The sequence below is a fragment of the Balaenoptera borealis genome (assembly GCF_965194805.1).
Source record: "Balaenoptera borealis genome assembly, chromosome: 4".
Lineage (NCBI taxonomy): Eukaryota > Metazoa > Chordata > Mammalia > Artiodactyla > Balaenopteridae > Balaenoptera > Balaenoptera borealis.
In genome coordinates, this window is record NC_138861.1 from 52945121 (window position 1) to 52972300 (window position 27180).

At 40.4% G+C, this 27180-nt stretch overlaps 2 protein-coding genes across 8 annotated transcripts in view; one reads left to right on the forward strand and one right to left on the reverse strand.

Moving 5' to 3' along the window:
* Positions 1-19328, reverse strand: part of ENOPH1 (enolase-phosphatase 1) — a 35044-nt gene extending 15716 nt beyond the window's left edge. The window contains exon 1 of one of the 2 annotated variants that reach the window (XM_082389445.1): positions 18991-19328. In XM_082389445.1, coding sequence (XP_082245571.1) covers positions 18991-19074 — 84 coding nt within the window. In that variant the 5' untranslated portion in view covers positions 19075-19328. Of the gene's footprint in view, positions 1-18547; positions 18751-18990 lie in introns of those variants that run through there. The other variant, XM_082389446.1, reaches the window with a different exon arrangement.
* Positions 19329-20038: 710 nt separating this feature from the next.
* On the forward strand, positions 20039-26875 carry HNRNPDL (heterogeneous nuclear ribonucleoprotein D like). 6 transcript variants are annotated; one of them, XR_014243740.1, is made up of 9 exons: positions 20039-20658; positions 21461-21629; positions 21729-21890; positions 22395-22526; positions 22674-22788; positions 23315-23485; positions 23829-23921; positions 24294-24398; positions 25080-26875. XR_014243740.1 is itself a non-coding variant. In XM_082389381.1 (8 exons), the coding sequence occupies exons 1-7, from the start codon at positions 20216-20218 to the stop codon at positions 23897-23899; spliced, it is 1263 nt and encodes a 420-aa protein (XP_082245507.1). In that variant the 5' UTR covers positions 20039-20215; the 3' UTR covers positions 23900-23921; positions 25080-26875. The 6 variants fall into 6 exon arrangements, 4 of the variants coding, with proteins under 4 accessions (XP_082245507.1, XP_082245506.1, XP_082245509.1 ...); XR_014243741.1 differs by lacking the exon at positions 23315-23485 and having other exon boundaries at positions 25080-25098; XM_082389381.1 differs by lacking the exon at positions 24294-24398.
* The last annotated feature ends 305 nt before the right edge of the window (positions 26876-27180 follow it).

Sequence of the window (27180 nt, forward strand, 5' to 3'; positions counted from 1 at the left end):
TATTTTATTTCCTGCTAACAGGGCTGAGGGATGACTTGGTTAGGACATAGTTAATAGATCATTATGAATAAAACCATGTTTTTTAGTGTGCGCAGAATTTCCCTGACTGGAATAAAGGCTTAGGCTCCATAATTAGAATTTTTTAACACTTCAGAAGACCCAACTCTAAGTTCAACTTAAACTGCACTCCCAAATGAAAATATACAACACAAGAAAGATATCATGGATTTTTTTTAAATGGTAGGACTGAAGTGTTTACCTCTCCTCACAATACGTTTTTCAAATTTTCACCTGCCCCAGTAAAAATAAAGAAGTCATTCAATTTTGCTTGTTCTCATGGTGCATTCCAGTAAGTAATGGATCACTCAGCAGATTCAGAACAGTGTGATCAGGCAAAATTTTCAGCATACTTGACACAAAAGCTTTGTTTAAGCTCAATAAAAAAACTCATTTTTGACCTTAAAGAAGGAAAATGAAGAGCTAAGATTGACAGCTTTCCTTTTCTGCAAGAGATTCCTTTTACTGGGCTGATATACTTCTGATTTTCTTGAAATACTCGGTTTTCTCAGCATGCCCCTCCTCATTCCTTGCTTTCTCCCACTTAGCATCTCTCCTGCACTCATGCACTGTGGCAGGACTGCAAACCCGCCCCCACTTGAGAGTGCTATCTGAGAAGATGCAGCAGAACCGAAGGCGCACACACACAGCGCTCCTTCTCCTAGGCAGACACACATGTGCAGAGAAGAAAGTAAAAAAAAAGTTTACTGTCCCTCTGGGTATGCTGCAAAATAACTGGAAACAACCTAAATTGTCATCAGCTAGAGAATAAACGGGTATATTCATACTCTAAAACATTACATAGCAGTTAAAAATGAATGTACTAAAATTATATTTATCAACATGAATATAAACTCTAACATATGAGTAAAACTCTAATACAAAATGGGATGTGCTCAGGGCCTCGGTTATAGCTGTAATGTTCTATTTCTTTAAGATCTGAAACAAACATAATATGAAGGTTTAATTAGCTTTGTGGTCGGTGCATAGTCATTACATTAATCTTTATCCTTGCTCGTTTTAAATGGGTTACAATTAAAAAACAAACAAGCCAACTTTGATCCCTCATCCTACACCTTTCTCATTTGGTCCTTCTCCTCCAGCGTCCAGCCTCCATTACTCCCCAACTCCTAAGCAACTGGAATATTCCCCAGGGAAAACTTTTGGTCAGATCCAGGGCCACCCAGTAACTGAAGAGCTAAAGTACTCAAAAAATTCCTAAACGCATGCAGTGCTGTATTATTTACTTTGTGCTTCACAAAGTCGAATTTCCTATATCCAGCTTTATTGGTACCAAGAACAATTCATGCAGAGCCTGTTAATCCTGAGAGCCCAGGTCCTTAATCTCTGTGGGAGAGCAATTAAAGAGGACAGACTACAGGCAGCATGCCAGGCTGGGGTCCTACCTCTGTCTTCTACTAGCTGTGTTCAAGTAGCTTATCCTCTTTGAGCCTGTTTTCTCATCTGCTAAACGGCAATGACAATACCACGCAAAGTCACTGCAGTCATTAGAGATAATCAGATGAAAGCATCCAGTACCTTACCACTAATTACATACTCCAGCACAAACATTTAAACTGGGCAAGGATCACCTTTACGCCAATTTAGTGATAAACAATTGCAGAGAAGTCCCCAGAGGATAAATCACAAAGACAACCAACTCATTCATTCAACATTTACTGAGGACCTATTGAGCGCCAGACATTTCTGATAACAGAGTTATAAACCAGAGACCCTCTCCTCAGAGAACGCACAGAAATAAAAGGTCAAGATTTCAAACAATTCTAAACTTTTAGGAAAAGCTTTAGAAATTAGAAATTACTTTAGAACTCCTGGTCATCCAATTTGCCTCTTTCCTCTATCCATAAAACTCCCCTCTGCACTAATACACAAAGGCAGGCAATGAAGCTTGAACTTAGTATAACTGGAATTGGCATGCTAGCAGATCGAACAGTCTATTTTAGTGCACAAGTGTTACTGCATAACATGAAAGTACATGGGGCAAATAACTAAATTGTGAAGATTTTATCCATTCTTTCAACATACTTATTGAGCATCTATCATGCAAAGCAAATAAAATGCCTTCAAGTTGCTTATTTTTAAAAGCCAATAATTATATCATAGCCTGATATGTACTATGATACCAGATAAGAATGCTCTAAAAATAGACTTTTTAAAGTTAGTACTTATTGCCCAAACCTGCCCATTGAAAATTTTCAGGCTTTAAAATTAATTCCAGAAATAACTGTGATGATAAATACTTTAACTTCAGATATAGTTATAATCCATTTATAGATAATTTCAGAACTCTATAGTATGTAAAAATGCTACAATAAACCCAGGATTCTATAAGCGTGCAAATATTTTTAGTTCACCAGTCACCTACGGGGTTGTTACAGTAGTACATATAACAAAAGGCTACAGAACTAAATGAGAGTACTTGTCTTTCAGGGGACTAGGATTAAATTCCACTAAACGTTAGATGGGATACTGTGCAAGCAGAAATTTATATTATTCTACACAGCTCAACAACAGCATTCTGAAAAAGCTCCATTAGGGCTACAATATTTCTGACGATCTAATGAAAGAAGTTGCCTCATAAATGTTCAGAAGTCCAAATATGGATTTGTTTATCGTCAAGTGGCTGTTTTAATGAAAATGTCATAGAATCAATAAAGTTAAAATTGTTGCTATAATATTTACTCAAGTCTCCTTTGAAGAAAATGGGTAATAAAAAAGTAATGGGTAATACTACAGCTATTTAAAGAAACTATTTTAAAAGGCTTCCAAAGGAACCACACAGTGCAAATGATTTATAGTATTTGAGAACTTAATATTTTTCCAGCCAGAAAATTAAACAACACAAAGGCAATACTGGTGGGCTATTATTCCTGTATTAATCTCAGAGGATAAAAAGCAAAGGAAGGGACTTCCCTAGTGGCACAGTGGTTAAGAATCCGCCTGCCAATGCAGGGGACATGGGTTCGATCCCTGGTCCGGGAAGATCCCACATGCCACGGAGCAACTAAGCCAGTGAGCCGCAACTACTGAGCCCATGCACCACAACTACTGAAGCCCGTGTGCCTAGAGCCTGTGCTCCACAACAAGAGAAGCCACCGCAATGAGAAGCCCGTGCTCGCTGCAACTAGAGAAAGCCCACGCGCAGCAACGAAGACTCAACGCAGCCAAAAATTAATTAATTAATTAATTATTTAAAAAAGCAAAGGAAAATCAAGTAGCTTGATGGATCTTAAGAACAAATCACAATTCTTGGGACTTCCCTGGTGGTCCAGTGGTTAAGACTCCATGCCCCTGATTCAGGGGGCCCAGGTTTGATCCCAGGTTGGGGAACTAAGAACCCACGTACCGCAACTAAGCCCACACGCCGCAATGAAGACCCAGCGCAGCCAAAATTAATTAATTGATTGATTAAAAAAAAAAAAGAACAAATCACATTCTCTAAATAAGAAACAAAAAATAGAGCATAATCATATTTTCGGAAATGTCTAACGGATAAAACAAAATCTAAGAGAATATGGACATAAAGGTTTACAAAGGTTTTCTCTGGGTCATGAGGTACCTAGGGGAAAACACCCCCCTTTTTTTTTGACATATCTATTTCTACAATGAAAGTGTATAGTCTTTATTTTTAAGATTTAAAAAAAATTTTTATTGTAGTATAGTTGATTTACAGTGTTGTGTTAGTTTCTCCTGTACAGCAAAGTGAATCAGTTATACATATACATATAACCACTTTTTTTTAGATTCCTTCCCCATATAGGCCATTACAGAGTATTAAGTAGAGTCCCCTGTGCTATACAATAGGTCCTTATTAGTTATCTACTTTATGTACAGTAGTGTGTATATGTCAATCTCAATCTCGCAATTTATCCCTTCCCCACCTTCCCCCGCTGGTAACCATAAGTTTGTTTTCTACATCTGTGACTCTATTTCTGTTTTGTAAATAAGTTCATTTTTTAGATTCCACATATAAGTGATAATTATATGATGTCTTTCTCTGTCTGACTTACTTCACTTAGTATAATCATCTCCAGGTCCATCCATGTTGCTGCAAATGGCATTATTTCACTCTATTTTATGGCTGGGTAATATTCTATTGCATATATATACCACATCTTTTTTTTTTAAAAAACATCTTTATTGGAGTATAATTGCTTTACAATGGTGTGTTAGTTTCTGCTTTATAACAAAATGAATCAGTTATACATATACATATGTTCCCATATCTCTTCCCTCTTGCATCTCCCTCCCTCCCACCCTCCCTATCCCACCCCTCTAGGTGGTCACAAAGCACAGAGCTGATCTCCCTGTGCTATGCGGCTGCTTCCCACTAGCTATCTATTTTACGTTTGGTAGTGTATATATGTCCATGACACTCTCTCACTTTGTCACATCTTACCCTTCCCCCTCCCCATATCCTCAAGTCCATTCTCTAGTAGGTCTGTGTCTTTATTCCCATCTTGCCACTAGGTTCTTCATGACCTCTTTTTTTTTTTCCCTTAGATTCCATATATATGTGTTAGCATACTGTATTTGTTTTTCTCTTTCTGACTTACTTCACTCTGTATGACAGACTCTAACTCCATCCACCTCACTACAAATAACTCAATTTCATATCTTTTTATGGCTGAGTAATATTCCATTGTATATATGTGCCACATCTTCTTTATCCATTCATCTGTCGATGGACACTTAGGTTGCTTCCATGTCCTGGCTATTGTAAATAGTGCTGCAATAACATTTTGGTACATGACTCTTTCTGAATTATGGTTTTCTCAGGGTATATGCCCAGTAGTGGGATTGCTGGGTCGTATGGTAGTTCTATTTTTAGTTTTTTAAGGAACCTCCATACTGTTCTCCATAGTACCACATCTTTTTTATCCATTCATCTGTTGATGGACATTTAGGTTGCTTCCATGTCTTGGCTATTGTAAATAGTGCTGCTATGAACATTGGGGTGCATATATCTTTTCAAAATAGAGTTTCCTCCGGATATATGCCCAGGAGTGGGATTACTGGATCATATGGTAGTTCTATTTTTAGTTTTTTAAGGAACCTCCACACTGTTCTCCATAATGGTTGTACCAATTTACATTCCCACCAACAGTGTAGGAGGGTTCCCTTTTCTCCACACCCTCTCTAACATTTATTGTTTGTAGACTTCTTTTTTTTTTCTTTTTTTTGGGCTGTGCCACACAGCACGTTGGATCTTAGTTCCCCGACCAGGGATCGAACCCATCCCCCCTGCAGTGGAAGCGCAGGGTCCTAACCACTGGACTGCCAGGGAATGCCCTGTAGACTTTTTGATGATGGCCATTCTGACTAGTGTGAGGTGATACCTCATTGTAGCTCTGATTTGCATTTCTCTGATAATTAGTGATGCTGAGCATCTTTTCATGTGCTTTTTTCGGCCACCTATATGTCTTCTTTGGAGAAATGTCTATTTAGATCTTCTGCCCATTTTTTGATTGGGTTGTTTTTTGTTTTTTTTTTTTGACATAGAGGTGCATGAGCTGTTTGTATATTTTGGAGATTAATCCCTTGTTGGTAGCTTCATTTGCAAATATTTCCTCCCATTCTGTGGGTTGTTTTTTCATTTTGTTTATGGTTTCCTTTGCTGTGCAGAAGCTTTTAAGTTTAATTAATATAGTCTTTTTTTAAATTGAGATATAACTGACATATAACACTATATTTGTCTCAGGTGTACAACATATTGGTTCAGTATTTGTATATATTGTGAAATGATCACAATAAGTCTAGTTGACATCAATCACAACACAGTTAAAACAAAGTTTTTCTCTTGTGATGAGAACTTTTAAGATTGACTCTCTTTGCAACCTTCAGATATACAATACAGTATCATTAACTCTAGTCACTGTGCTGTATATTACATCTCCATGACTTATTTGTTTTATAACTGGAAATCTGTACCTGCTTGAACACTTCTAACAATGGAAAATTCACTACTTCTTGGAGTGGCTCATGCCATCCATCAGAGTGCTTCAGCAGTTGTGGTATTAGAATTACTCCTTAAATATCCTTCCTGAAGACCACACTAGGAACTACCAAAAGAAGTTTCAGTGCTCTGACTGCTACAAAGGGCCACAGGGGCTCAGAAATTATAACTTTGCTGTCCCTATTTTCAGAGGGTAAGCAGAGACATAACCGTTCCCCTTTGAAAGCTGAAGCCTTTAGGAATGAACATTAGATTTCATCATCTGCATTCAAAAAGAATTAATAAAATGTGTTGCTCATAAGACAAGTATCTTCTAAATCCCATTAGGAAGATTAAACTGTAATTAAGGAAAGATAAACTATAATCTAATTAATTGCAATGAATCACATCTCACAAAGGAAGGTTATCATTACAAGGGGCTAGTAGTTGGGATAAGGTTTTAAAAAGCACAGAGACAGAAAGAATATTAGTATCTCATGAGTTGCATAGAGGGAACCCTGACAGGCTGTAGGATGGAGTCCTAGTCCCTATGAGCAGAGAAGACAGGGAAGGAACTGACATTTACTTCCTTGAATCCACCTATCATCTGTGCAAGGTGACCCCTCTGAATAGATGAAGAAGCTGAGGTTCAAAAAGGTTTCACTCTATACTGAATAGTGTCAACTTCAGAAAATATATATGTAGAATAAATATACTGGGACAAAATACACTAAACTGTTGAGCAATTACCGAATGGTTAAGATATGGTGATCTCTATTTTCCTTTTTATATGTTCGTCTTCCAGATTGCATCTTAGTCTATTGTACTTTTTTAATCATGATGCTATTTAATAGAAGTAAAGAGGTTGATCTGAAAAATCAAAAATCCAATGAAATAAATGTACGTAGTTTGCCCATGAAAAAAAAAATCTCTTTAAAGTTTTTATTTATCATTCATATTGTTTAAAAATAATTAAACTTGAAAAAAGCACCTTTTAAATAGTGTTGTATTAGTTTCTTATGGCTGCTGTAACAAATGACTTCAAACTGTGAGGCGGAAAACAACAGATGTTTATTCTCTTGCAGTTCTGGGGGCCAAAAATCTGAAATCATAATGTTGACAGGGCCTGATTCCCTTCAAAGACTCTAGGAGAGGTTCCATTCCTCGCCGCTTCCGTTTTCTGGTCTTGTAGCTGCATCGCTCCGATCTCTGACTTTGTGCTCACACTGCCTCCTCCTTCTCTGTGCATCTATCTTCCCTGTGTCTCTTATAGGACACTTGGCATTGAACTTAGGGCTCACCAGATAACCAAGGGTGATTTCTCCATCTCTGTCAATACTCCTTTTTTCCAGTAAGTTAACATTCATAGGTTCCAGGGATTAGGAAATAGAAATCTTTTGGGGGGCTATCATTCAGCCCACTACAGCTGGCTTATTTTATCATCATATAATCAATATTATATTTCCTATTAGGAACAACACCGCTTTTGAAAGCAGATTCTAATAAGACATGACAGATTAAGTGACTATGATGTGTATTTGAAGACTGTAAAATAATGCCACATGTTTTAATATTGAGGATGAATGCTAATATGAAGTATATTACTGGGTTACATTAAATTCCTTGAATGCTGTTTTATTTTAACAGAATATTGCTTGATAAAATAAAATCATTTTATTGTCAAAAAAAAAAAAAAAAAAGGTTTCACTGCTGGTACAAAGTAAAGCCAAGACTCAAACCCAGGTCTATTGAATTCTAATGCCTGAGCCTATCCAGCTCTGTGGGTGAATGACTTCGGGGAGCACAACTCATTAGGATCACCCAAATCCCTGGATCATGATATTATATTCTCTATAGAAACTTCTAATACCACTTTTCTCAAAGAGATTTGTACTAAAAAGAATGAGAGATTCTGGTTCACCTGGCAGTTCTGTAACAGTTCTAATAAGTAGGAATAATACGAGTAATCGTAGTAATAGTGGGAATAACTGCCAACACTGACTAAGCCCTCACTATTCCAGGCACTTCTCATTCTACAGTCAATCCTTAGTGATCTCATCTAATCCATGATTTTAAATACCATCTGTTGCTGATGACCCCCAAATCCATAGCTTTAGCCTGGACCTCTTCCCTGAACTCCAGACTGATTTTTTCCAGCTGCCTACCCCAGATCTCCACTTGGATGTCTGAAACCAAACTCTTGCTTCTAGCCCTTAATCCTACTCCTCCCACATCTCCCCCATCTCAGTAAGTGGCAGCTCCATCCTGCCAAGATGCTCAGGCCAAAAGCCTTAGAGTCGTGTTTTACTCCTTTTTCTCTCACATGCCACATCCAACCGATTCATCAGCAAATGAGTCAGCCCTACCTACAAAATACATCCAGAATCTTATCACTTCTCACCACCTGCCACTGTTCCCAAGGCACTCCAAATTTACTCAATGAATTGATTAATGAATGGCCTGAATTATGTCATTTCAATCCTCATAATAGCTCTATGAAACAAGTGCCCTTATTTCCTCCATTTCACAAAGGCACATAAAGGTTAAGTATAAATTAAGAAACTATGGTTATAGTTTATCAAACAGGTCTTTTTTTTTTAAGTTTGAAGAGTCAGATCCCCAGAACCTGATCATCCCAGGAGAAGGGATCGAATTAGCTTACTGGACCCACACAAGGCCCAGGGCAGGAGTCAGCCAGCCTCTCGGAGCACACCAGGTTAGCTGCCAAACGCCAATCTAACCACGAGCTCCTCTCTGAAGTCCCACCCAGGTCCCACTGCCAGGATTACCACTAGTTTCCACACCACATGTGCTAGTCTCTCTCTACTCAGTAAAGGGATCAGCTCCACATTTTTTAGACTTAAGAAAAGGAACTTGTTAGAAGGTCACATAATGAATCATTGAAAAGAAAATCAAGTTAAGAAATGAACCGCTCACGTACATACCCAGAAGACAAAGAACCCTTTTCTGTATTAAAGAATTCTGTGTTTGAAAAGAAATCCATGGTTCTGAAATGGAGTCCCCTGGGAAGGGTCCAATGAGTTTCCAGTAGGGCCTCTGAGGACAGAGCTACCAACTTTCCACACAATGCATAAAGGTGATGGAGAACCAGATGCAAGAGGATCAGGGTGGGTTGGCTTCCACCCCTCTTATGACCGCTACCTCCACCGAAACCAATTTTGAAAATTAAGTGAGTTAATAAGTGTGAAAATCTAAAGTTTTATACAAAAATAAGCTTTTACTGTAAAAAGAATACTTTTTTTTTTTTTATCCTTTAAAAGTTTATCTGAGCGAGATGAAGGCCTATCTATGTATTTTCAAAACAGGGGTTATTTATTAGAATTGGTACCTTTTTGGGGGTCAATGTGACTACATTCCTTTCAAGGATCTAAGTGACTTTACTGTATGCATAGGGAAAAAAATCAGGAGGAATATTCACCAAACTCTTAATGACTATTGCTGGGTGGTAGGAGCAGAAAGGGCATTCATTCTCTACACTATACTCTTCTGTAATGTTTGCAATTCATAACAAGTGTGAATTAATTTTTGAGGAAAAATTTTGGGGAAAAAACACTTTCCTCTATCCTCACATTAACAGATACAAGTTTCCACAGAATAATGTATTTAGCTCTTTAAATACTTAAATTTAATTGTTAATCAAAATTTTTTTATGGTTTTTAATTTCCATTGTTAACTGATTTCTTTCTCTAAAACTCAGAGGTTTTAGAAATCTTGGGTCAATGACTATTCTAATGAGACTCTAGATATACATCAGTTAAATTGCATACTGTGCAAATAAGATAAAGTATCACCTTGAGGAAATCTGAAATAGCAAGGATAGCAGAAGTGGGAGAAGCAATACCAACCCCTCCCAGGCCCATTCTAGAATGCATCATATCACCATCAACAAGCATTTGCTGAATGCCTTATGTGCAAGTACTATGCCAGGCTCTGCTTTCTGCCCTGAAGGAGCTCTCCACATTGCTGGAAGACAGCACACACAGACACCACCACAGGCAGCATCTGCTACAGTGGCAAATACATGGCCCTGCAAAGGAGGGAGAGAGAGGATTTTGAAATTCCTGCTTAAACAGAAGTCCTTTGAAAGCAGAAGCAGGTCTTACCTGTGTATTCCCATAACCTAACGCGATAAATATGTTTTAAATTAATAAGTACATGGAACCAACCTGCACTTGGAGAGGAAAAAGTATGACATCCCAAGCTGGAGGAATGGTGGTGGCATGAAAGTGTGGCATGACCCAAATGGGCATGTTCAGCTATAAAAAAAAAAGTGTAAAGGAACAGAGGAATAGAAAGTTGGAAAACCCAATTCACTGAAGTTGAGGAGTTGAAACTATCTTTGAGCCAACAGGAAACCACAAAGGATTCTGATGGTGCAAAGACAACCTGTTCATGTACCTGTCTTCCTTACAAGGTTCCTTACGGGTGGCAGCAGCAGCTTTAAGGATTTTGGTTGCCTAGCTGAGCCTGGCACATGATAGGTATTCAAATAAATGTGCGTGAAAGGAAGGGAAGATTGATTAGGCTGGAAAGATTATGCAAGTGCCATGATATGGAAGGCGGTAGACAAATAAGAGACCAGAAATTAAGGCCGGAGGTGTTTTCTAATCCACCTCATGATATACTCAGACCCAATACAGTGATTCTCCAAAGGCTCCTCCCCTTGTCTCAAGTTGAATCAACAAAATTCCTCTCACATACCACCATGGGTATATCTCCCTTTAGGAATCCTGAGCAACTGGGAAGGTTTGGGGAATGTTAATCAACCCATCAACAGCTACTTATCAAGGCAGTCCTGCCATTCCAGTGCCTCCTCAAGTTCTCTGAGGTTAGCCAAGTTCTGTATCTCGTTCTTAACTTATTTCTGGCCAGGGCCATAAGGAGCAGAGGCGGAGGTAATCACAGTGGGTTTCAGTAAATGTTACTTCCCCCTTTTCCACACTGACCCTTCATAAGCGCTTTCTGTCTCCACCAAACAGTCTGATATTTCCTGCATTATAATCAGTGTTTCTACAGGGCTTTGTATTTTTCAAAGGTTTTTGCACTCTATCTCAATCTTCATCACTACCTTATAAGCATGACAGATCCTACTATCCCATTCTTGAAGATGAAGAAGCCTAAATCCCTAGACTGAATGAAGCCAGGGAAAATGACACAGTTACAGTTACTAGCACCAATAATAAACAGCACAGGTGGAAGCAAGCTCCTGGTTGCTGTTTCTTGTGGGTAGTCGTCTAGCCGTTTCATACTGAGAGCAGAATGATAAAACTTACCAAATGGATATTTAACTAAAGTTGGGAGATACTATCAGACAACACAAGCTCTCTTCTTAGAAAGACCATAAAATTAACATAACCATTTTCATGAGAAAAAAATGTCAATTTCAACATTTCCTGACTATTATCTTCCAAAATATATTGTTAGAATATGAGAACATAAAAGAGTAAATTACAAGTATTGTTAAACAATGAAGAATGTATTAGCTATTTCTAAAAGTGCTTTAACATAAAATGTCAAGAGAGTCCAAAGAAATTCATTAAACAAATGTCAGAAAAGCATACAAACATTATTCTGTTGTTAATTGAATGAATATCTTTATCATTTTGATTTTCAATTAAATGAGTATCTGCTACTTCAAATAAATATTATTTATAGAATCAAGGATTTGTCTGCTTAATTCATATTTTCTAACATAGAACGTTCAGTTTGAGATCTCTTCTTTTCCCTTAGTCTTGTTCAAACCTTGCCAAATATCTTGTTCTTTAAGGTAAAACTCCAGTCCCTTAAACACTGTATTTACCAACCTCCACACCACCACAATCCTTAAGAGAAACACAATCTTTAAAAAAAAAAAAAAAAACTGTCAATTTTTAAAAAAATTTATAGATCCTATCCAGTACCATAAATAATAAATTTCAAAACAAAATTGGAGCTACTATAAAGCCGAACTCTGATGTAGCCAAGAACCTGTAAAGGGATCTATTAGTCAGAAACGTTGGTGCTAGCCAAGTGTGGTAGAGAGGAAACTGCCGCCTACCCTCAAATGTACATGTTCCTAATCACCAAAACCTATGTTACTTTTACTCGGCAAAAGGGTCTTTGCAGACATGATTTAAATTAAGGATCTCAAGATGGGGAGATTACCCTGGATTACCTGGTTGGGCCCGATATAATCAAAGTCCTTGCAAGTGACAGAGGCAAGTAGGAGTGTCAAAGTCAGAGAGTGAAGGATCAGTCTGAAGATGCTACACTGCTGGCTTTAAAGACAGAGGAAGGGGCCAAGAGCCAGGGAATGTGGGTAGCCTCTAGAAGCTGGAATAGCAAGGAAGAGTTTTCCCCTAGTCTCCAGAAGGGACACACCATGCCAACACCTTCCTTTTAGCTCACTGAGACCTATTTCAGAGTTGTGACCCTCCAGAACTGTAAGATGATAAATCTGTACTGTTTTAAACCACTAAGCTTACGGCAATTAGTTACAGCAGCCACAGGAACTAATACAGCAGGTTAAAGCAAGGCACTACTCACCTGCCCGTCTGCCAGGACACTTAAAGCCTTATTCTTCAGGTCCCCGTTGTACAGACATTCAGTGAAATGTTTCTACTAACAAATTATCTAGAAAACGACATAAGATGGTGGTAGTGAGGGAGAAGAGGGAGCCGCAGAGGAATTTTGGAGATCTGTCAGGAATTTTCAGGCCTGTTATCCTGCTTCCCTGTAAGTACACATAACTCCTTTCTATTTCTATTATTAAGAAAATTGTTTTTACAGTTCAGTTTCTGGAAGACAATTTGCAAAAGCTGGGGAAGTGGCCACTTGCTTAATGCTTTGTTGTCTACCAGCTTATTTCATCATCTTGCGCTCCTTTGTCAATTTACTTGACTTTTGAGAGGTTTTGGTTCTGTTAATGATGACAGACCTCCCCTAATTCACCTACACCCTTGGTCTGCTCTATCACCTCCTCTGAGCCATTGGAAAAGAGGAGCGCTAACAGACCTCGGCACAGGTAGAACTTACGAATTTGTATAAAGCCTAACTACAGAGACTTCCCTGGTGGCACAGTGGTTAAGAATCTGCCTGCCAATGCAGGGGACACAGGTTCGATCCCTGGTCTGGGAAGATCCCACATGCCGTGGAGCAACTAAGCCCGTGCGCCACAACTACTGAGCCTGCACTCCAGGGCCCGAGAGCCACAACTACTGAGTCCATGTGCCACAACTACTGAAGCCCATGCGCCTAGAGCCCGTGCTCTGCAACAAGAGAAGCCACCACAATGAGAAGCCCGTGCACCGCAACAAAGAGTAGCCCCCGCTCGCCACAACTAGAGAAAGCCCGTGTGCAGCAACGAAGACCCAACACAGCCAAAGCATAAATAAATAAAATAGATTTATTAAAAAAAAAAAAAAAGCCTAAGTAGAGTTCAGTCCATGGACCACAGTATCACCTGGGAACCTGTTCGAAATTCAGCATCAAGTTCCATTCCACATTATTCAGCCATAAAAAAGAATGAAATCTTGCCATTTGTGAAATGGATGGACCTAGAGGGTATTATGCTAAATGAAGTAAGTCAGGCAGAGAAAGACGAATACCATCTGATTTCACATATCTAAAAAAACAAATGAACAAACATAACAAAACAGAACAGAGTCATAGATACAGAGAAGAAATAGGTGGTTGCCAGAGGGGAGGGGGTTGGGGGATTAGTGAAATAGGTGAGGGAGATTAAGAGGTACAAACTTCCAGTTACAAAATAAATGAGGATGAAATGTATAGCATGAGGAATATAGTCAATTATATTGTAATATCTTTGTATGGTGACAGATGGTAACTAGACATACCATGGTGATCATTTTGTAATGTATAGAAATATCTAATCACTATGTTGTGCACCTGGAACTAACATAATATTGTAGGTCAATTATACTTTCATTAAAAAAAATATGTAGACACTGGGAGGAAATGCATCAAAATGCAAACAATGGTTATCTCTGGGGGGGTGGAGATTATGGGTGATTGTTAATTTTTACTTTATGCGTTTACGTATTTCTAATTGTCTGCAATGAACATATATTGCTTGTAAAATTAGAAAGAAAACAATAAATGTCATTAAAAATGAAAAAATAAAGTTCCATTCCAGATATTCTGAATCAGAAACTACATTTTAGACAGATCTCTAGATGATCTGTAAACACATTCAAGTCTGAGAAGCACAGATATAAAGAGCCATTTGCAAGGGTAATCACCATGACCCACTTACTATATTTTAGGGACAAATATTCTAATCAGATTCATACTTTCAGTTAATGAGAGGTTCTTAATTATTACAAAGATTTTATTTCCAAGCACAAAAAGTTTTCCTAAGGCATAAGTGAAAAACACGCCCTCACCCCTGCCCACTACTCCCTGACAAGATTTGTTGAGATGGTGGATGAAATAATGATGGAAATATATTTATTTTTATAAAGTTTTTTCAAGGGCTAAACATTCATTAAATGTTCACAGTAGCCTTATGAGGTTGATATCCCCAAAGTACAGCTGAGGGAATATGTACCTAGACTCAGAGACATTAACTAACTTTCCATAAATCATTTAGGGAAAAGCCAGAATGCTAATCAAGACTTGCACAGTCTCCAAGCCCATCCTTATAAACACTACTCTACGAAGCCAATCCTCATTATTTAAAAATTCTGTATTTGCAAATTCTCCTACTCACTAAAATTTATTTGTAACCCCAAAATCATTACTCACTGCACTTTCCCAATTTTTTGAGGACAGGTACATACACGAGCAGAACAGCTAAGACTGTGAAAAACCAGATGCACACGTTCCCAGTATGTGATGCTTTGCCTTCTTATTTAACCTTCTCATATTTTAAACAAGTATCCTTTTCAAGGTCTACTTAGCGCCACATTTTTCACATTGTGTGCTTTTTGTTGGTGGGTGTGCAGTTTAAAATGGTCCCCAAGCAAAGTGCTGTCTGGTGTTCCTAAAGGCAAGAAAGCTGCCTTACAGAGAAAACACATGTGTTACATAAGCTTCGCTAAAGCATAAGCTATAGCGCTACTGGCAGTGAGTTCAATGTTAATGGATCAACGATATATATTAAATAAGGCAAACAGAAACACACAGAAAACAAGGTTATGTACTGATCAGTTGACAAATATGCTGTGACCAGAGGCTCACAGGAACCAAACCCTGCATTTTCCCTAGGGGCAATGATTCAGTGTTTGCTGAGATGGCATTCACGGTAACTTCACAGAACATAACTGCCGCAACTGTTGTTACATGTACTAACTTGACATGTAATGGCAGGAAAGGCACCAAATTATAGAGCATTTTCAGAAACAAGACACCATTTTCTCCAACTCAAGAACAATAGTTGAAGGTTCTTGACAGGATAACCATAAGGACTGGTAATGGTGTTATTTCATAGCTTACAGACTAAAAACACTGTTATAATACACTGCACAAAGTCAGAAAATGAATATCACATCACACGGACAAAGATGAAGCAGTGGCTCTGTGAGGTGCACGCAAGATGATTCAAGGGGAGAAGGGAAGTGAATGCAATAACATTCATTTACACTTATCATTTAAATCTCATCTTTAAATTCCAATTTACTTTACAACTTAATAATAGTACAGTAATATGTGTACACAATAAATTCTATTGGTAGTGCCTGCTCCAATTCTGCTGATGATGTACATGACCAAAAAATGTTGGGAGATCACCACTGTAGAGAATCAAAGTTAGCGCTTGAAAAGAAAAGAAACTCCAGAGGCACACGTCCTGCAGTGGGCTGGTGGCTTTGAGGACTCACATGCACTGGGAACCATCTATTGCTGCTCTGTCCCCAACACATTGTGATGATCCTCACAAAGACATCCCTCCAGGCATCAGTTGATTCATATGAGAAATTAATTAGCTGGTTGTGACATGGACTAGATGATCCAAGCTAGGAACCCTTCCCTCTCTAGAAATTGGACCAAAGAAAATAAGACATAATAGCAGGAAGTAAAAACATTGTTTATTGTTGCCAGGAGCCCAAAGGCTGAAGGCATGCCCTGATAGAGCAACAGCCTGTCCTCAGAGCACCCAAACTGGGAGGATTCAATGGAATCCCATAAGATATCCAGGACTGTCAGTGTCATCTTATATAGTTAAGTTGCATCATATACACATTCAACTCTAAGTGCTCAGCAAAAAAAAAAAAAGAGAGAGAGAGAGAAAGGGAAAAAAAAAACATAACCAGTGCTGGCAATCTGTCTGCCATTCTACTCAATGAAGGTGTTCTGTGTCCTTGGACAGCCTCAGTTCCTCAGGGTCTCTTACAGCATGAATGGTTCATTGTGAGGCTAAAGTTTGACACAATATATTTTTCATCTACATCACCTAATCCCAAACCAACTTCCTCTGATACCCAAAGGAAGAAGCAGGGATACGTTTCAACCCTGAAGGAAAAATGGCTGCATATGACTTACTGAAAGACAGAATCAATCTCCAAAGAGAACTGACTTCCTAAGGGTAATTCAAGGGCAATTTTTGAAAATACTCAACTTTCACAGTGTACGCTGACTGTAGAAGCAACCCCCCAGATAAAGTGAGACTCAACTATAGTTATTCTGTTCCAAGGGCTCACTCTTATACCGACCACCTAGAGGTGGTGTATATTGAAATTTGCTGCCATATACTTTTATGGTACTTCTTACTGATTAAAGTGCTCTCATACCAGTTGTGTCATTTAACACCCACAGGGCCAGGCAAAGAAAATGGAACGAGCACTGTGGTTCCCATTTCAGAGATCGAGTGCAATAATGGAAAGAGTAAGAGTTGTTGAGTCAGACAATTTGGTTTCAAATCCCAGGCATACTGTTCAATTTTTCAGAGCCTTAGTTTCCTATTAGTAAAATGCAAACAGTGCACACACCTCACCAAGTTTTTGAGGATGAGTCAAGTATACAAGTTGCAGGTATACATTACTCAGTGTTTCCTTACACCATTCCACAGGAAGGAGGGCTACAAGTTCACACACCTAATGTGACCAATAAAGCCCAAGTAGAACAAACATCTCCCAACTCCCAGCTCCATGCTCAGAGGTCCAAGAAGGATATAACTTAGCATCTCTTTAAAACGTGTTCAAAAAGATAGAGATACTCTGCTAAAAGTTTTTCTGGTTCAAGTAAATTTGTGACATGCTAGTCTCTTGAAGGCTCACAATGCGTGTGTGTGTGCAAGTGTGTGCATGATATAAAGGCTCTGAGAAGGCGTGCAATAAAGAAACCTGGTTGAATACATACAGAACATTTCCCCAAACTGGATTTAATAATGGAAACCTTTTCTGCATAATTACTATAAACAGCCACACAAACCTAATGTTCTTCTGAACATACTTTCAGAAACACTGGTTTTGATAAATTAGTGTATAACAAACAGACGATTATATTGTAATAGATTAATATTAATAAAAATAATAACAGATTATAGAACAAGGCACAAGAAACTACCGTTTAAACAAGACCCCCGAATCATTTTTTGGCAGTCTGGTGTCAAATCCAAAAAAAAATCTATTTGGGAATTCCCTGGCGGTCCAGTGGTTAGGGCTCCACGCTTCCACTGCAGGGGTCTGGGTTCGATCCCTGGTCGGGGAACTAAGATTCCGCAAGCCGCGCAGCGTGGCCAAAAGGAAAAACAAAACCAAAGAAACGAAACAAAAACAAAAAAATCTATTTAGATCATCAAGGCATGTTTATTCTCAGAAAGGTCTCAGGATAAGTCTTTCACAAACAAAGACTCCAAGAAGTGGCTCATGTCATCTTACATAAGACATAGTGGGTAAAAAAGGTGAAAGAGACACAATGTTTTGTTACAAAATTGATTTGCATGAGGTATCTTACTCCCTAAATCAACTTTCCAAGAACGCTACATATGCCATATAACAACTACCTGTCCTGTCATTATCCCTGGTCTCCTGATAACAGTGGCAAGCAAGAGAAAGCCAGAATGGAGATAGTGACTTGTAAACTATAAACCACAAAGATGAGGAATTCTTTTTTTCTTTGAAAACTACAAGAAAGCAGTTATTATTTTTCCTACTTTGTACTTTCCCTCCTTTCTCTGTTTATTACTGCACACAAGCACTTCTAGAGAATACTTTTATCTTAAACCTCTAGAAGTCAAATAAAGAGAAGACGAGGCCCGAGGAATTCTTTAAAAAATTATATTAATATTTGATATTTACTTATCCTGGCAAGTACAGTATATATAAAAAAAGGAACCTGCTCTAATGCAAAGTTTTAAGTTTGTGAACTAGGTGTAGACAAGTGTTGGTTAGCACTGACATCCTAGGAGGAAGGCTTTGCGTAAGAACTTTAAGCTTCCATGGTTTTTTGAAGAAAATGAACGGAATCTAGACGTTTGCTAGCCTAGTCCAGTAACATACACTGTGCATTTCGGCCACTAACAGCAGGAGTGGGAAAGGGCCAAGAGCAACCATTACCGCCTATCACCAGGGGTACCTGAAAAGTCATCTTCACCCTTCAGCCTTCCCATTTTACGACTAGACGCCTCAAGGACCACTAGATCGCGGCCGCCGCCTCGCCACGTCCAACCCGGCACAAGGCGGAAGCTCACCAGCTGGGCGACGGGGCGCACACCTGACCGGCGGGCGGCGCCCACAACGCTTCACCTTGCCGCGGCAGACCTGCCCTCCTCGGCCCTTCTTCACCACCACCTCCATCCCTTCCCACCTGCAAATAACCGAGGGCAGGGACGCGGGAAGGTGAAGATGGTGAGGAAAAGCATCCCCGCAATCCGCCGCAGACTACCTCCTCCCATCCCTGAGCCGCTGCAAAGCCCCACCGTTTCTCCCACGCCTCGTGTCTCTAGTGCAAGGTCTGCAATAGTTTAAAATTTTTGTTTTAAAGCACAAGTAACTTCCCCGCTCCCTTCCGCCCCTCACCTTCACGAAAGCAATCGGGGTTGTGGTACCTTCGATATCTAACAGGATCACAGTGACTTCGGCGGGCACCGAAAGCACAACCATTTCCCCACCGGCTGCTACTACGAGAATTGGCCTACTGGTAGGGAGGGCGGAGGGCGGTGCCGGCTGCGCCCAGCAATCTGCTGGGCTTCCGACAGCCCCGAAAAGAGTCCCGGAGCGCACAACCGCGCGCAGCCTGACGCGCAAGGCGGAGAGGACACGTCGGCGCCCCTGAAAATAGAGAAACCCGCAGCACAGGGACCTCGAACTCGCAAGCTGCCCGGGCCGCCAGGCCTAGACCACGTGGGCAGGGAAAGGGGGCGGTCCTCGCGAGGTTCCGATGGGGCGGGGAGAGGTAATGGCGCCGACGTCGATTGGCCGCTAGAGGGCCTCTAACCCGATCCGTCAAAATGGGCCTCGCGTGGGCGGGAACAAAGAAGCGAACGCGGGAGCCTGGTGCGCGGGCGCGCGCTCTCCGCAGACTGGTTGAGCGAGCGGGAGAGGTCCGGGGCACGTGCAGACGGGAGCCCCGCGAGTGGCGCGCCGGGGATGTGAGTGCCCCTTGCCCTCTACGGCACCTAGCCCCCTCCCCGCCCACTGCCTCCGCTTTTGCATTTTTACAGTAATCCGACCGGGCGCGCGCCCCTCCTCCCGTCAGCCAGCGAAAGAGGCCGTTTGGATCCCGGTCAGCCTGACTGCGTTGGCCCCGTTTCCGGCCGATCGGTTAGAGAGGCCCGCCGCGCCCCCTCGGCCCGCGCGCCTGTAGCGGCAGCGGAAGAGGCGCCCGCGCCGCGCAGTTTTCCGGAGGGGCCGCCGCGCGCCCGCTTCCTGTTCGGCTGCGTCCAGCCAGCTCGAGGACAAAACACGCGTGCGCGCGCCGGACGGCAGGGCGCGCTCGCCGCCTCAGTCACCCGCGCTGGGCGCAGTCCGCCTTTTTCCGGAGCAGCGCGGCCCCGGTGCCAATCGATAGCAGCAGCTCCGCACTGGGGGACCGAGGGCGGAAAAAGGCGGGGTTGACGGCTCTTTGCTGGGAGTGGGCTGGACCGGACGCCAGAGACAAAGGCTCTCAAGGCAAGAGGGGCTGTGACGCTGCTCGGGATTTTTGGCCCAGGACTTTTCGCCCCTTCGTTTTTCTCTTCTGACGCTCTTTTCCCAAGCCCGCGTCCCCTCACCCGCGACCTCGCTCCTCAGCGGAAGGGCCGCGATGGAGGTCCCGCCCCGGCTTTCCCATGTGCCGCCGCCATTGTTCCCCTCCGCTCCCGCTACTTTAGCCTCCCGCAGCCTCTCCCATTGGCGGCCGAGGGCGCCGCGGCAGCTCGCCCCGCTCCTCCCTTCGCTCGCTCCCAGCTCCGCCCGGCAGGGGACGCGCCGGGCCCAGCGCCACGTCACCGCCCAGCAGCCCTCCCGATTGGCGGGCGGGGCGGCTATAAAGGGAGGGCGCAGGCGGCGCCCGGATCTCTTCCGCCGCCATTTTAAATCCAGCTCCATACAACGTTCTGCCGCCGCTGCTTCCGCGACACGGATTGCGCGCCAGCGCCTCCCGGCCGACAACTCAGCCGCTATGGAAGACATGAACGAGTATAGCAACATAGAGGAATTCGCAGAGGGATCCAAGATCAACGCGAGCAAGAATCAGCAGGATGACGGGTACCGCACGCTTCTCTTCTTCCCCCCCCTCCCCCAGCGCGCCGCATGCGCCCCTTCGTCCCTCGGGGGCTGCGCGCTGCCCGTGTTCTTTCCCCAAGTCGATTCCCCGCGTGCCCGCTGGGCCCCAGTAGGTTGGAGGGAAGAGGAAAGTAGGAGATGGAGGGGGGGGGGCGGTGACTCGAGAGGCCCGCGGAAGGTGGGGGAAGGGCAGAGGGGTTGGAGGCGGAGGGCGGCGGCGTCTGTGTCCCGAGTGCGCAGGCGCGCGTGGGGCCCGAGGGGGAGGGGCCGGCCTCGCTGTGTCCCATGCTGCAGCTGCAGCCGCCTCTTCATTGTGTCTGTGTTACGGTTCCGCGCAGTTTTCAGGGGGAGGATTTAGGGAACTCCTGGTTTGGGAACCTGTAGGCGACTGGTACCCAGATCCCTAGTACGAGTGATGATGAGTTCTTTAGGTGGAACGTTGGCTTGATAGCTGAGGAAGACGGTGAGCCTAAGTTGTGTGGGATCAGTTTAGAAAGTTGGATTTTCTAGTCGGGAACAATCTTTACCATGTATTGTTAGCCTCGTTTAAACTTAGCATTGTGCAGTGAGGAGAGCAAGGTGTCCACCGTTTTGAATAAGTGAGGAACTTGGGGATTTTTGTGGTCTTTTGTTCGTGTGTGTCTGTAAACGGGTTAAATTATTTGTACATCAGGATGTATTTTCCTGTGCTTATTTTATAGTTTTATTTCGTAACCGTAATTTCAGGATTTTAGGTAATCGTTGTAGTTGTTGCTAACCTTAAAAAAACAACTTTTATTTCTAGTAAAATGTTTATTGGAGGCTTGAGCTGGGATACAAGCAAGAAAGATCTGACTGAATATTTGTCTCGATTTGGGGAAGTTGTAGACTGCACAATTAAAACAGATCCAGTCACTGGAAGATCAAGAGGATTTGGATTTGTGCTTTTCAAAGATGCTGCTAGTGTTGATAAGGTAGGAACATGTTTCGCATTGTGGTGCTTTTGTGTGTTTCTTGCAAATTGTTCAGAGGGTTGCTTGTATGTTGTCAGATTAAATAAATCTGTCTTCTAGGTTTTGGAAATGAAAGAACACAAGCTGGATGGCAAATTGATAGACCCTAAAAGAGCCAAAGCTTTAAAAGGGAAGGAACCCCCTAAAAAGGTTTTTGTGGGTGGATTGAGCCCAGATACTTCAGAAGAACAAATTAAAGAATATTTTGGAGCCTTTGGAGAGGTGCGCTCTGCTTTTACGTTTACGTGTATTTTCATTTGATATGTTTATATAATGTTTATCCCTGGCCCAGTTCTTACAGAGCAAACTCAATGTTGGATGAGGGTGGGATTAAATTATTGCAAGTCCCTTCCAGTCACTGTACCTTAATCAGTGCTTTCTGTGTTATAATGGAAACTAGTGTCTAATTTAATGGAAACTAGTGTTTAATGGAAACTAATTCAGCAAAGAGATGGATGCTTTGCTGTGGTTAGGGTTTGGATTTATTAACTAGTGGCATCTGTGGGGTAAGAAATGGTATTAAATAAGGTTTTACTCTCCCTTCTCAATGCTCCATAGATGAAACAAATTACTTTAGTTTGATGTGGATAATAAAGCAGTAGTTTATACAGAAGTTATTTCGTTAGAATGACATGTTGAAGCTTGAAAAGGACTTGTGGTATTCTAAAACATCTTGGTAGCTTTTTACCATTAGTGGGTGACCTTGAGTGTGTATCTTGATTTCAGATTGAAAATATTGAACTTCCCATGGATACAAAAACAAATGAAAGAAGAGGATTTTGTTTTATTACGTATACAGATGAAGAGCCAGTAAAGAAATTGTTAGAAAGCAGATATCATCAAATTGGTTCTGGGAAGGTAAAGCCATTTTGATTATAGTAAATGAACAGTATGCTTTTTTCTCTCTTAAAGTGAAATTTCTCAACCTGTTTTGAGAAGAGAAGAAATGGCTTGACATTAGAATATTGGTAACAATTCTGTTTGCTTTTTAAATTTTGTTTTTAGTGTGAAATCAAAGTTGCACAACCCAAAGAGGTATATAGGCAGCAACAGCAACAACAAAAAGGAGGAAGAGGTGCTGTAGCTGGTGGACGAGGTGGTACTAGGGGTCGTGGCCGAGGTGAGACTTAATTCCTGGAAAATGACTCAATGCTGTAAGCTATAAACTGCTAAATATGAATAAGCCCATAGGAAAGTAAAGCCAAATTTAAACTGTTACAACATGGAAACTGCTCAGCTTAGTGTGGGTGGGCTTTTGTTTTTATTGGTTTCACCTCTTCAAAAAATGGCCACTCTGACAGTGTCATTGCTGCTGGGAAAAAACACCATTAAACGTAATTAAGATTACATGGAACACTTTGGCGTGATAGGTTTTCTAGGGCAGGAGTCCTTGTTTTAAAGATAAACACTCTGTCTTCTCCTTTGTCCTGATTTTTCATTGAATTTAGGAAGCCTGATACTGGCACAATTGGACTTTCTGCCCCCTTTTTTATGCCAACTGTAATAATACTTTCTTGGTCAGATAGCAATATAGGTATCCATTCTGCCTTTTTAAGATTTGCAGAGTGAGGGACAGGAACGCATCATTTTATGTTAGGATTGGGGGTCAGAAGTTGTTTCCTAACAATCATTGTGCATTGTTTCAGGTCAGGGCCAAAACTGGAACCAAGGATTTAATAACTATTATGATCAAGGATATGGAAATTACAATAGTGCCTATGGTGGTGATCAAAACTATAGTGGCTATGGCGGCTATGATTATACTGGGTATAACTATGGGAACTATGGATATGGACAGGGATATACAGACTACAGTGGTAAGAATATTTAACTTAATTTCATAAACCAATGGTACTAAAATTCAGTGTTTAAAGTACAGTCCCATTCTGAGACTCTGTGTGTGGGTGTTTTCTATTTCTTGAACTGTTTGTGGAGTTAAATTTTTGAGACATTTAATAGTCATAGGGGCTTATACTGATACAGAGATTTCAGTCATTACAAACATTCTGGAACGTGATATGTGACTAGTTTATAATGAGTTTTTTAAATATCTGGTTATTTTAATTGCCATGGAGGATTTTGCATATTTAATAGTTTTTAAATATATAGTGAAACCATTTCATTAAAAGCTAAGCATAATTTTTTGTTTTTTCAAAATAGGCCAACAGAGCACTTACGGCAAGGCATCTCGAGGGGGTGGCAATCACCAAAATAATTACCAGCCATACTAAAAGGGGACGTTGGAGAAAACAGGTGTGTATAAGAGTTCAAGACACCAGTGGAAATTCTAATTTAATTTAAAGATCAATAGACAAATGAAAAATAAGTGAAAACAAAATATCATGTAGCCTGTTTTTACTAAATTGTTAACTTTTTACTTGCTTTATGAACCTGTTTTGCCTAAAGTGTCTATAGATCTTTAACTTTAAAGTTTTATCTCACTTTCTTTAGTATTACAGAAAAACTTAAGAGTTTTTCTGTTTGCTTTGTGTACCAGGTGGTCTAGAGGAATAATTAAACTTTTTTAGAACTATTAACAGGTAAAGTACTGAAATGGGTACAACTTAAGGAAAACAGGAATGTTGTCTTCTAACTCTGACATTATACCTTGTTTGTACCCGCCAGCGGGAACTTCATTGCAGGCCGTGTGTCACCCTGACCACGTCTATCTCTGGGGGTCGCACGTTGCGGGCAGAGCGCAAGGCATACACCAGAAAACGCTGTCCTGTGGTATGGTCTCTTCCAACTTCATGTACCAGCGTAAAGATTAAAGTGGAAAACTTCAGACTTTGGCTTCTTTTTTAATCTTTTTGAAGATTAAGTGTCTAAACTTAACTTAAATGGTTTTTTACAGGAGTTAAAGTACATAAATGCCTTTTTACAGCTTAATCATTTTGGTCTTCTGTTTAGTGTTGTATTTCAATTGTGGAGCCTCATTTTAAGTGTTCATTCTTTAAGATTTAATGCTTGCTTTTTCTTTTTATAGCTAATAGTGAAATCTACAAACCAAAACAAGAACTTTAAAATCTGGGATATAAATTAAAGATCATATGCACACAGAAATTTGTTTTCTTGCAATACAAGCCTATTAGAAATTCATGTTTGTAATAGCATTTTACGTGGCTTACTAGAGATGTTTCTAGTAGACCTTGAACCTAGCACAGTTCAACCTGTGAATATGGGAAGACTGCATTCCCAGATTTTCTAAGTAAATTTTACTTTAATATCATTTGGGAACTCCAGGGTGAATTTATTAATTACCCAAACTGCGTTTTGCCAATGAATTTGCATGTGATCTTTAATTATTGAAGAAAAGAATAAAGTGAGAACTTAAAACAATTCATGAAAGTGGACCTTTGAAAGCTTGTCAGAGTTTCACAAATCTAATTGCCATTTTGTTTTTGTTTTTAGGAAGAGATTGCTAAAGTAACCCATCTTGCAGGACGACAGTGAAGATTGGTCTTCTGTTGATCTAAGATGATTATTTTGTAAAAGACTTTCTAGTGTACAAGACACAACTGTGTCCAACTGTATATAGCCGCCAATTAGTTTTTGTTTTTACCTTGTCTTTTGCTATCTGTGTTATGACTCGACGTGGATTTGTGTTTATACAAATTTTATTTGTATGATTTCATGTTAAACCTCAAATAAATGCTTCCTTCTGTGATTGTTTTTCTGCGTCAGGTACTAAATAGCTCTGTAAAAGTGTAATTTTAAATAAGCAATAATTAAGGCACAGTTTACTTTGTAGGGAGTGTTGATCCATAGGGAGAACCTGGTCCTTTACGAAGAGCCAGCTACAGTGTCTGCTCTGTTCTCTTTTGTTAGATGTGTTCTGTGTTCTAAGGCTTCATTTCCCTGTTAACTGAGGCTTCCACGTACCTTTAAGTCATGTTGTTTTCTCTCTATATCTGGAGACTTTGTCATGAAAGTTTCTGTGGCATAGTTATAGTGTTGTGATGAGTGGAAGCTTTCTAGTAGACCGTAAGTCTTCTGGTTATATTTTGAAAAGTAATTTTTTAATGGCACAAAGCATGCTGGTAGCTCCTTTTATGGATAGAAAATATTTTGCTTTGTTCTTGTCTCTGGAAAGGCATTTGTTATGACTTGCTGTATTCAGTGGTCTGCTAGAAAAGAGCTTTGGCTAATCATAATACCATAACTTTGTTTTCTTGATTTAACTGTCTAAATATACCCAGGGGAAAAAACACTTGAACTGTGTTATAGGAGCCACAGTTTAAGAATATCAGATGTAGTTACATTTAACACAAGGATTTTGGCAAATAGGTATGAAGTTACTAAAGTTTGAACAAAAGTTAGATTAAAATATTCGACGTAGTGGATGAGTAAATTAATTGTATACTATTCTGTTGGTATTATGTCACAGCAAGCACCAAACTGAACAAAATGTTTTCTGTTGGGGCATTTTTAGGAAGCTGTATTGGGTGTTAACTGTTATGTGATGTGAGTTCTTAGAAAAAATCATGGTAGTAAGTTTCATCATTTTTAGCGCAGTTAGTGCATGAGCTGAATAGTTAAGCATATCCATGTTCAGACGTAAAAGGAATAGTGGGGAAAGGTATCCCTTAAATCTTATGTAAATGCAAATCTAAGTGTGACCAAGTCATGTCATTACAGCAGATCTTCTGGTGCATTAAAAAAAAAACAGCTTTAGCTCTAGATTTTGGAGGATGTCCTGGGTAAATTCAAGTTTTGAATTTTACATTCAGTGTAGTTATTGAATTTAAGGTTTTTGTTTTTGTTTCTGTGGTTCCATGTTAGCCATTAGGATTGGCATACATGTTCACATGTGGAAAATTGACCTCACCTTCAACCAAGTGTAAATTTTTTTATGCTGATGAACCTGCCTTGTTTTATTTGGTGCCTGCAACTTTCTTTGTTCCGATGATGTTTGTACTTGCTGGGCTATCAAGTTACAATGCTTTTGGCGTTTTGCTCCTGTTTTGCTATTTGACCTTACACCTAGGCCAAGTACCAATGTTGGCTATTGCAAGGGATTGTTTGATTCTTTCAACATGCAACCTTAGGGAACAGAAAGGAGATTTTCATTTTAAGTTATGTAAAAGTCAGGTGCAGTGTCTTTAGGGCAGTGAATCCTGTAAGTTCAAATTTATGATTAGGTGACAAGTTGACATTGAGATTGTCCTTTCCCTGATCAAAAATGAATAAAGGCTTTTTAAACAAAATCCAAACTCTTCAGTCAAGTCTTGATATATATGACTTTGAAGAAATACACTACGTCTAGAGATTATTGTCTGAGATCTTTTAGAAAAACTGAAGTACTTAACAAACATAATTAACCTGTATATTCTTAAATATGCTTCCTGAGTTGTTTTGAGCAAGTTCTATGTGTTGCTACTTAACCTTGAAAGAAACCTAATTAGCAGTTTTGTTGATTAACACGTTAGTATTCTGTAATCTGATGGCTGCATTTACAAGATTAGGGATTAAGAGTTAAAATGTCATTGGGATACTAACATGGATAAGCAGA

Coding starts and splice junctions, on each gene's coding strand:
- HNRNPDL (XM_082389380.1), top strand. CDS start 20,216: ATGGAGGTCCCGCCCCGGCTTTCCCATGTGCCGCCGCCATTGTTCCCC. Junction 21,630..21,728: donor ATGCTGCTAGTGTTGATAAG/GTAGGAACATGT, acceptor TCTGTCTTCTAG/GTTTTGGAAATGAAAGAACA. Junction 24,399..25,079: donor CCAGAAAACGCTGTCCTGTG/GTATGGTCTCTT, acceptor TTTTGTTTTTAG/GAAGAGATTGCTAAAGTAAC.